The sequence below is a fragment of the Coregonus lavaretus genome (genome assembly GCF_964263955.1).
Source record: "Coregonus lavaretus genome assembly, contig: HAP1_SCAFFOLD_418, whole genome shotgun sequence".
In the NCBI taxonomy this organism is placed as follows: domain Eukaryota; kingdom Metazoa; phylum Chordata; class Actinopteri; order Salmoniformes; family Salmonidae; genus Coregonus; species Coregonus lavaretus.
In genome coordinates this window covers 329173-340563 of record NW_028165663.1, presented here as the reverse complement: position 1 = coordinate 340563, position 11391 = coordinate 329173, and the positions used below count along the sequence as shown (strand labels likewise).

The 11391-nt window shown below is 43.6% G+C and overlaps 1 protein-coding gene across 4 annotated transcripts in view; it reads left to right on the top strand.

The window, feature by feature from the left end:
- The first annotated feature begins 1192 nt into the window (after positions 1-1192).
- The window catches only part of LOC311115634 (protein-glucosylgalactosylhydroxylysine glucosidase-like), a 32831-nt gene continuing 22632 nt past the window's right edge, over positions 1193-11391 (top strand). The window contains exons 1-7 of one of the 4 annotated variants that reach the window (XM_084190794.1): positions 1193-1692; positions 1948-2016; positions 4299-4588; positions 7511-7721; positions 9824-10005; positions 10627-10880; positions 11097-11216. In XM_084190794.1, coding sequence (XP_084046920.1) covers positions 1652-1692; positions 1948-2016; positions 4299-4588; positions 7511-7721; positions 9824-10005; positions 10627-10880; positions 11097-11216 — 1167 coding nt within the window. In that variant the 5' untranslated portion in view covers positions 1193-1651. The remainder of the gene's footprint in view (positions 1693-1947; positions 2017-4298; positions 4589-7510; positions 7722-9823; positions 10006-10626; positions 10881-11096; positions 11217-11391) is intronic. The other 3 variants (XM_084190796.1, XM_084190797.1, XM_084190795.1) reach the window with 3 other exon arrangements.

The window sequence follows — 11391 nt, the reverse complement described above, 5'->3', positions numbered from 1 at the left end:
CGTTGCGTGCTGAGTGGGATGCAAGTCAGTGGTACCTAAATTAGCATTTTCCAAATCATGTCCAAATGATCTACAAGTAACTTCGTTACACAGTCCATTTTTTTTTTTACTTTAGGATGATTTGGACATGATTTGGTGCAGAAACATAAAAACCTCATCATAGTGAGGATATTAATAGTGCAATGTCAATTTTTTCATTATTTGATATAATTAAAATAAGATACCTAGACTCGAGCTTTTAAGAGTTAATTAATGAAAAATGTCAAAATTATACAATAGATTTTAACACTGATCTTCGGGGGCTTGGTTACCCCAATTGGTGGGGGTGGGGAGTTGCCCCAGTAATTGGGGAAAATATGCCCTTTTTCAAAAACAATATTTCATTAAATAACTAGAAAAGTGTAAATGGTAGCCACTTATTTCCCTTAATAGTTTGTTTGCCTAAGCATGACCATCATCCATCCACATGCTACAATTTTTTAAACCAAACTTTGCTTTTTTTGTGTCAGCAATTGGACATTGTTCTTAGCGGGGCTCGTTACGCTACTCTAGAATGACCACTTGGTGGTGCCAGAGTTCCACTGACCGACCACTGGTTTGTCCCTAATATAGACTCGCGTCTGAGACTGCCGTGTGTGTGTGTGAGGATCCTATCAAAATGCATTTGAATGACGATCTGATTTCGATACATCAATGCCTAGCATGTGCACAGTACAATAACCTATGTATTTCCGTTTTTCTGTAGTTCTGTAGAACCTAGCATGATGTCTTTATGTTGTCGTAGATTAGGCAAAACCTGCTGTGAGGGCCAGTGCTGCTGAGGGTTGAGGTGGCCTACTATCTACATCTTCGCAGACATCATGGTTCCATTCCATTCTTTACAATCACAACCAACAAATCTAAATTGTGGTCTAAGGATCCTGTCCAGGCTGGTCCCGTTTACCAGCCTCGAAATGATCGTCACTAGTTACCACAGCCACAAAGTCATAAACCCCGCCTATTTCTTCAGTTTCAAAATGTGATTTGAAACCTAACCATAACCTTAACCACACTGCTAACCTTATGCCTAACCTTAACCTTAAATGAAGACAAACATTTTTGTTTTGGTTTTCATGAATTTGTACGCTATTGCCATTTTGACTTTGTGGCTGTGGTAACTAGTGTAAACCCCCTCGCTATGCCTCCTCCCCCTACTTCGCATAGTTCCAAACCGTACAAAGTCTGGAAGAAGAACTCACAGTCCCTTTTTGATTTTCTTTTCAACAAAATACAATTTTGGAAGATCAATTTCGGAAGATCAATACTTCGTTTTGCATTGGTTGCATTTTCAGTTCCAGATCGTTGTTCTACTCATGTGAGACACTTTTATTTTACCTTTGTTTCTACTCTTCACTTCTTTTCTGCATTCCTTTCATCCCCGGTAACGGCGGATGCCCCCCTTCTTCTCACGTCAGAGTGCGACGGTTCCCCCTCAGAATATCAAGGAATTGGTGAGACTTACAGCGGTCTGTAGACAGCAACGGTTTTCACATAGAAAGAGACTGACGCTGACAGAGTTGCCTTTAAAGACTCCTCAGCATTTTAACGGTCGCCATGAACTTTTTGCCGTTATCATCTTCAAATCATTCCTTACAGTATACTTCTCGAGATCATGAGATTAATTCAATATGTCACGCTGCTCTTTGTCTTGTGGTGAGGTGATCCACTTTATTTACTGTCATTTGGTTTTTATCCCACTCACACACTTATGATACATCACATCACATGTCATGTGACAAAACCAGACGTCACATTGGTTTCACTTGATGTTAGATCTGCAGTGATTTCAGTAAGGGGCGTATTGGACATTTCAGTAAATATAGGACAGTGATATCAGTTCAGCAATATTACACTATACAGTTAAAGTATGATACTTGACTAATGCATGTTCTTTTGTTTTTGCTGTAGTTTTTTCTCTTTGATAAACTATAGGCTCTTCTATTCTCATTTACTCATACCCAAATTGTCCTTTGTGTGGTAAGTATCAAATATATGAAATATATATGAATATATGATATATCAAATATATCAAACAAATATATGAAATATATATTTAAGGTTTATTTTAATAGTAGGCTACACATTTGCAGCTGAAAGCTGAATTACAGCATACATAAGCTCACATGAAACTAAATAAGTAAATAAACAACTGATTAAAATGCAAAATAGAAGGTAGGCCTACTGGTGTTTGAGATGGGGCCGTATATAATATTACAGTTACCCTAAGTGTTCAGCAGTCTCTCAGAGTAGAGCAAAGGGCTGTTGGAATATCGGTCAGTCTGGGTAGGAGGAGCGAGGTTAAGACTGTGGATAGATCTTATGGACATAGGCATTCTGTGTGTGACATAAGCATTCTGTGTGTGTGTGACATAAGCATTCTGTGTGTGTGTGACATAAGCATTCTGTGTGTGTGTGACATAAGCATTCTCTGTGTGTGTGTGTGATATACACTACCAGTCAAAAGTTTGGACATCTACGCATTCAAGGGTTTTTCTTTATTTTTTTAAACTATTTTTTTACATTGTAGAATAATAGTGAAGACATCAAAACTATGAAATAACACATATGGAATCATGTAGTAACCAAAAAAGTGTTAAACAAATCAAAATATATTTTATATATGAGATTCTTCAAATAGCCACCCTTTGCCTTGATGACAGCTTTGCACACTCTTGGCATTCTCTCAACCAGCTTCACCTGGAATGCTTTTCCAACAGTCTTGAAGGCGTTCCCACATATGCTGAGCACTTGTTGGCTGCTTTTCCTTCACTCTGCGGTCCGACTCATCCCAAACCATCTCAATTGGGTTGAGGTCGGGGGACTGTGGAGGCCAGGTCATCTGATGCAGCACTCCATCACTCTCCTTCTTGGTAAAATAGCCCTTACACAGCCTGGAGGTGTGTTTTGGGTCATTGTCCTGTTGAAAAACAAATGATAGTCCCACTAAGCCCAAATCATATGGGATGGCGTATCGCTGCAGAATGCTGTGGTAGCCATGTTGGTTAGTGTGCCTTGAATTCTAAATAAATCACAGACAGTGTCACCAGCAAAGCACCCCCACACCATAACACCTCCTCCTCCATGCTTTATGGCGGGAACTACACATGCGGAGATCATCCGTTCACCCACACCGCGTCTCACAAAGACACTGGTTTGAAACAAAATCTCAAATTTGGACTCCAGACCAAAGGACAAATTTCCACCAGTCTAATGTCCATTACTCGTGTTTCTTGGCCCAAGCAGGTCTCTTCTTCTTATTGGTGTCCTTTAGTAGTGGTTTCTTTGCAGCAATTCGACCATGAAGGCCTGATTCACACAGTCCCCTCTGAACAGTTGATGTGGAGATGTGTCTGTTACTTGAACTCTGTGAAGCATTTATTTGGGCTACAATTTCTGAGGCTGGTAACTCTAATGAATTTATCCTCTGCAGCAGAGGTAACTCTGGGTCTTCCTTTCCTGTGGCGGTCCTCATGAGAGCCAGTTTCATCATAGCACTTGACGGTTTTTGCGACTGCACTTGAAGAAACATTCAAAGATCTTGAAATGTTCCATATTGACTGACCTTCATGTCTTAAAGTAATGATGGACTGTCATTTCTCTTTGCTTATTTGAGCTGTTCTTGCCATAATATGGACTTGGTCTTTTACCAAATAGGGCTATCTTCTGTATACCCCCCCTACCTTGTCACAACACAACTGATTGGCTCAAATGCATTAAGAAGGAAATAAAATACACAAATTAACTTTTAAGAAGGACACCTGTTAATTGAAATGCATTCCAGGTGACTAAATAATGAAGCTGGTTGAGAGAATGCCAAGAGTGTGCAAAGCTGTCATCAAGGCAAAGGGTGGCTATTTGAAGAATCTCAAATATAAAATATATTTTCATTTGTTTAACACTTTTTTGGTTACTACATGATTCCATATGTGTTATTTCATAGTTTTGATGTTTTCACTATTATTCTACAATATACAATATAGTAAAAATAAAGAAAAAACCTGGAATGAGTTGGTGTGTCCAGACTTTTTATGGATAGTGTAGGCATTTTGTGTGTGTGTGTGTGACATAGGCATTCTGTGTGGGACATAGGCATTCTGTGTGGGACATAGGCATTCTGTGTGGGACATAGGCATTCTGTGTGGGACATAGGCATTCTGTGTGGGACATAGGCATTCTGTGTGTGACACAGGCATTCTGTGTGTGTTGTACTGTTCTGTTCTGTTGTAGGTACCATTGATTTAACCTTTTATCATCCTAAGTGGAAGAGGACACGCTCTCCCCACGATGACCAATGAGACCCCAGCTGACCTCTACATCTTCACCACTGACCTCCTGCCCCTTGACCCTCGCTTCCTTCCTCCGCTGGCCAATGGGCTGCTGGGTTGGAGGGTGTACGATGACATCATGCACATGGGCGGAGTCTATAACGGCGAGGGCGGGGACTGTCACCGTGCCAATCTCCCCTGTCCTCTGGCTGTGAGGATGGAGATAGAGGAGGAGGAGAAGGCAGGGCATCTGCAACACTCCTACAGCCTAGATACACACACAGGTACGTTGGGACAGTCTAGATACACACAGGTACGTTGGTACAGTTTAGATACACACAGGTACATTGGTACAGTCTAGATACACACAGGTACGTTGGTACAGTCTAGATACACACAGGTACGTTGGTACAGTCTAGATACACACAGGTACGTTGGTACAGTCTAGATACACACAGGTACGTTGGTACAGTCTAGATACACACAGGTACGTTGGTACAGTCTAGATACACACAGGTACGTTGGTACAGTCTAGATACACACAGGTACATTGGTACAGTCTAGATACACACAGGTACATTGGTACAGTCTAGATACACACAGGTACGTTGGTACAGTCTAGATACACACAGGTACGTTGGTACAGTCTAGATACACACAGGTACGTTGGTACAGTCTAGATACACACAGGTACGTTGGTACAGTCTAGATACACACAGGTACATTGGTACAGTCTAGATACACACAGGTACATTGGTACAGTCTAGATACACACAGGTACGTTGGTATAGTCTAGATACACACAGGTACGTTGGTACAGTCTAGATACACACAGGTACGTTGGTACAGTCTAGATACACACAGGTACGTTGGTACAGTCTAGATACACACAGGTACGTTGGTACAGTCTAGATACACACAGGTACGTTGGTACAGTCTAGATACACACAGGTACATTGGTACAGTCTAGATACACACAGGTACGTTGGTACAGTCTAGATACACACAGGTACATTGGTACAGTCTAGATACACACAGGTACGTTGGTACAGTCTATAATATAATAATAATATGCCATTTAGCAGACGCTTTTATCCAAAGCGACTTACAGTCATGCGTGCATACATTTTTTTGTGTATGGGTGGTCCCGGGGTTCGAACCCACTACCTTGGCGTTACAAGCGCCGTGCTCTACCAGCTGAGCTACAGAGGACCACACAGGTACATTGGTACAGTCTAGATACACAAAGGTACGTTGGTACAGTCTAGATACACACAGGTACATTGGTACAGTCTAGATACACACAGGTACATTGGTACAGTCTAGATTTACACAGGTACGTTGGTACAGTCTAGATACACAAAGGTACGTTGGTACAGTCTAGATACACACAGGTACATTGGTACAGTCTAGATACACACAGGTACGTTGGTACAGCCTAGATTTACACAGGTACGTTGGTACAGTCTAGATACACAAAGGTACGTTGGTACAGTCTAGATACACACAGGTACATTGGTACAGTCTAGATACACACAGGTACGTTGGTACAGTCTAGATACACACAGGTACGTTGGTACAGTCTAGATACACACAAGTACGTTGGTACAGTCTAGATACACACAGGTACATTGGTACAGTCTAGATACACACAGGTACGTTGGTACAGTCTAGATACACACAGGTACATTGGTACAGTCTAGATACACACAGGTACGTTGGTACAGTCTAGATACACACAGGTACATTGGTACAGTCTAGATACACACAGGTACGTTGGTACAGTCTAGATACACGCAGGTACATTGGTACAGTCTAGATACACACAGGTACATTGGTACAGTCTAGATACACGCAGGTACATTGGTACAGTCTAGATACACACAGGTACATTGGTACAGTCTAGATACAAACAGGTACGTTGGTACAGTCTAGATACACACAGGTACGTTGGTACAGCCTAGATACACACACACACAGGTACATTGGTACAGTCTAGATACACACAGGTACATTGGTACAGTCTAGATACACACAGGTACATTGGTACAGTCTAGATACACAAAGGTACGTTGGTACAGTCTAGATACACACAGGTACATTGGTACAGTCTAGATACAAACAGGTACGTTGGTACAGTCTAGATACACACAGGTACGTTGGTACAGTCTAGATACACACAGGTACGTTGGTACAGTCTAGATACACACAGGTACGTTGGTACAGCCTAGATACACACACACACAGGTACATTGGTACAGTCTAGATACAAACAGGTACGTTGGTACAGTCTAGATACACACAGGTACGTTGGTACAGTCTAGATACACACAGGTACATTGGTACAGTCTAGATACACACAGGTACGTTGGTACAGTCTAGATACACGCAGGTACATTGGTACAGTCTAGATACACACAGGTACATTGGTACAGTCTAGATACACACAGGTACGTTGGTACAGTCTAGATACACACAGGTACATTGGGACAGTCTAGATACACACAGGTACATTGGTACAGTCTAGATACAAACAGGTACGTTGGTACAGTCTAGATACACGCAGGTACATTGGTACAGTCTAGATACACACATGTACGTTGGTACAGTCTAGATACACACAGGTACGTTGGTACAGTCTAGATACACACAGGTACATTGGTACAGTCTAGATACACACAGGTACATTGGTACAGTCTAGATACACACAGGTACATTGGTACAGTCTAGATACACACAGGTACGTTGGTACAGTCTAGATACACACAGGTACATTGGTACAGTCTAGATACACACAGGTACGTTGGTACAGTCTAGATACACACAGGTACATTGGTACAGTCTAGATACACACAGGTACGTTGGTACAGTCTAGATACACACAGGTATGTTGGTACAGTCTAGATACACACAGGTATGTTGGTACAGTCTAGATACACGCAGGTACGTTGGTACAGCCTAGATACACACAGGTACGTTGGTACAGTCTAGATACACAGGTACGTTGGTACATGTAGTTCACTGCAGCTCAAGAACACAACCCTACAGATGATGAGGTCCATGTACGCTGCATGTAAAGGTCTGAATACCATGCGTTGACACGTTCATCATCACTAGTTTGAATGAAATTGTTACCAAGCTTTACAGTTGTATCACTGCTGCTGTCTGTCTGTCTGTCTGTCTGTTCCTGTCCTCTCTCTCTCTAGGTATATTCACCCACTCTCTGAGGACAGCTAGTGTTATTGCCTCCCAGTCTCTCTATGCCCATCGACACCATCCCAACCTCTTGGTCATGGAGGTCCTGCTGGTTCGTCAGGGCACCTCCCAGGAGACAATCACAGTCAAGCTGGACAGTACGTTCACACCTCAAAGCGATGACATAGTGTTCCATTCTGAACCGGACTACAAAGGAGGCAGGTGAGAATAAATGCTGGCTGAACGGGAAATAGGAAGGAAGCAAGATGGACAGAAACAAAACAATTCAGTGGCCTTCTTTTGTACCAGCAGTGAGCTGGAGTTGCTTTTCCATTCAATTTATACAGCCTTTCTCCATGCACTTGGTAATATGATAGATGTGTGAGTTGTACTTTTTTTATAGATCAAAAGGCACCGACTGAAACATGAAAGCACCAGGGCCTTTATTCATAGAGCCCCTAGCCACTCATTATAATCTAACAGGCAAAACTGATCCTAGATCACCATTCCTCCTCTTAGACTTGATTTTCCTGTGTTTAATATACACTGAACAAAATATAAAAAATATTTTACTGAGTTCATATAAGGAGTCAAATAAATTCATTAGGCCCTAATCTATGGATTTCACATGACTGGGAATAGTTGGTCACAGATGAAAAAAACAAAGTAGGGGCGTGGATCAGAAAACCTGTCAGGATCACGTCTCCTTCGCATAGAGTTGATCAGGCTGTTGATTTTGGCCTGTGGAATGTTGTCCCACTCCTCTTCAATGGCTGTGCGAAGTTGCTGGATATTTTGGTGGGAACTGGAACACGCTGTCGTACACGTTGATCCAGAGCATCCCAAACATGCTCAATGGGTGACATGGCTGGTGAGTATGCAGGCCATGAAAGAACTGGGACATTTTCAGCTTCCAGGAATTGTTTACAGATCCTTGCGACATGGGGCCGTGCATTATCATGCTGAAACATGAGGTGATGGCGGCGGATGAATGGCACGACAATGGGCCTCAGGATCTCGTCACAGTATCTCTGTGCATTCAAATTGCCATCGATAAAATGCAATTGTGTTCGTTGTCCGTAGCTTATGCCTGCCCATACCATAACCCCACCGCCACCATGGGGCACTCTGTTCACAACGTTGACATCAGCAAACCGCTCGCCCACACAACACCATACTGCCATCTGCCCAGTACAGTTAAAACCGGGATTCATCTGTGAAGAGCACTCTTCTCCAGCGTGCCAGTGGCCATCGAAGGTGAGCATTTGCCCACTGAAGTCGGTTACGACGCCAAACTGCAGTCAGGTCAAGACCCTGGTGAGGACGACAAGCACCGAGATGAGCTTCCCTGAGACGGTATCTGACAGTTTGTGCAGAAATTCTTCAGTTGTGCAAACCCACAGTTTCATCAGCTGTCCGGGTGGCTGGTCTCAGACGATCCCGCAGGTAAAGAAGCCGGATGTGGAGGTCCTGGGCTGGCGTGGTTACACGTCTGTGGTTGTGGTGGACGGTTGGACGTACTGCCAAATAGTATGTGAGGAAATCATCACTCATGCTGCTTCAAAGTCCCTCTGTTCATTAAAATCACAAATTAACCAACACCCATCTCTTTTTGTGACTACCTGGACCTACCAATTGGTTTTGAAGTATTGAAACCAAACCAAATGGATTTGAATGAAAAGTATTTTTATAAACATGAAAAGGTGAATGTAAGAAGCGCTCATCATTTCAAATAGGCTACATGTCATATTAAACAGCATATAAACACTAAATAGGTCAGGAGTCAGACAAGGAGCCTAAGAAGGAACGAAAATGAATGATTTAGGCTATATTATTTCAAGGCTATAGCCTGCAAAGAAATACATTGTGAAGCATTTGCGAGTGCGACACACTAGGCTGTTAGGGACATAAATCATTCATCATTTAAACAACATTTCATTGTATTAAATCATTATAGTCTATAAATTGCGCATACAGGCTGTGACTTAGAATTAAATACTAATTAAACTAAAAATGGCTTCGGCTCAGTCTACAGTGCCTTTTTGAGTTCATTTTTAGAAACACCAGTCTGTGGATTCAGGCTGTGATGGTGCCTGGAGAGCAGGCCAGCAGCTGAGAATAAAATCCTCTCCGCAAAAATAGCTAAGAAGCTATTTTTGTTTATTTTTGATCATTTTAAATTGAAAACGATCCCAGTAAGGTACCTCATTGTTACCCAGAAATGGTTTCATATTGAGATAAAAACTGCTGCACTGGACCTTTTAATACAAAAGCCCCCAGCGCTCAGCTCAGCTCAGCTCACAATCACCCCTTTCCTTCCCTAGTTACATCCAGGGCCAGACCACCATGGCTGAGGTCCCTGGTGGGGTCTGCCCCAGCGTCCACATCATCTGGACCCCCATCACCCCCTCCCTCACCCTGCTGCCCGACCAGGCCCAGTCCCGCTGGGGGTTCGTGGTGGCGATGGCGGGCAGTCAGGACAGCGCGCAGGCTCACTACGACACAGGTAAAGGAAGGGAGCGTGCTCAACCATCCTCCTGCGTAAAAAAACAGTGACGGTCAACAGTCACATAATGATGAAAACAGCACTAACCTGATGAAGCTGCAACTGAGGTCTGCGCTGCGGTACATGTTGGACTGAGGCCCGTTATGACGGGTGGCGTGGCATTACTCGCAGACATTTTTTACATTTAGCAGACGCTCTTATCCAGAACGACTTACAGGAGCAATTAGGGTTAAGCGCCTTGCTCAAGGGCACATCGACAGATTTTTCACCTAGTCGGGCTCGGGGATTAGAACCAGCGACCTTTCGGTTACTGGCACAACGCTCTTAACCACTAAGCTACCTGCCGCCTCAGACTCGTAGTAATAAGATGACAGGACCAGCTGCCTCTCAAGGTTAACGTTAGCTGAACTCAGTCGTTATGGTAACGATATGGGGATAGGCACCATGAATACATCATTAGATGTTTTAATCGTTTTTCACCATCCCCAGGACCACTTTGGACAGAAGTGATTTAATGAATACTTCTAAGTCCTCTGGGGACATATTGGTGTTTATGTTTTTTACCAATTCGAAAATAAAAATGAAACTTTGTCATGGCAATGAACGTAAACATGTTAACAGGTCTGGAGCTGATGGCCAATGGGAACCTTCGTCCCTCGCACCTCCGGGCGTGGGAGGAGCTGTGGGCGGGCAGCACGCTGGAGCTGACTGGTCCAGACGACCTGAGTAGGGCTCTGATTGGCTGCATGTTCTACCTGCTCAGTGCCTTCCCTTCGTTGCACGAGGCGCCCGGTCATTTCGGTGGGGTCAGTCCTGGGGGGCTGTCTAACGGGGGGTCAGGGCAAGACTACTGGGGGCACGTGTTCTGGGACCAGGTGAGGACAATGGTTACTGTTCTTCTTATTTTTATGATTTAACTCATGAAGGGAAGTGGTTAGTTGACCCGTCCAATCAGGTGTACTGGAATACAACACATAAGTGGAACTGGCTGTACTCAAGGAGAGGTTTCATTGTGTTAGGGTAACCGCTACCATTGAACCATTAGGCTTTTAGTGTGACTGAACTGGCCCTCCCTCTGTCTCCCTGTGCAGGACACCTGGATGTACCCCAGTATCGGTCTCTTTTATCCTCAGTTAGCCCGGGCCGTGCTAGAGTACCGGGTGAGGACAGTGGATGGCGCTAAGGACAATGCTGAAAAGCAGGGTTACAAGGTACAGGATTCTATGAAACCCTGTGTTCACACTCCGCATTCGCACTCCGCATTCACACTCCGCATTCACACTCCGCATTCACACTCCGCATTCACAGTCAGTCTCATGATGAGTTGGCATCCTATTGTGGGGGTTTATAGTTGGCATCCTATTGTGGGGTTTTCAGTTGGCATCC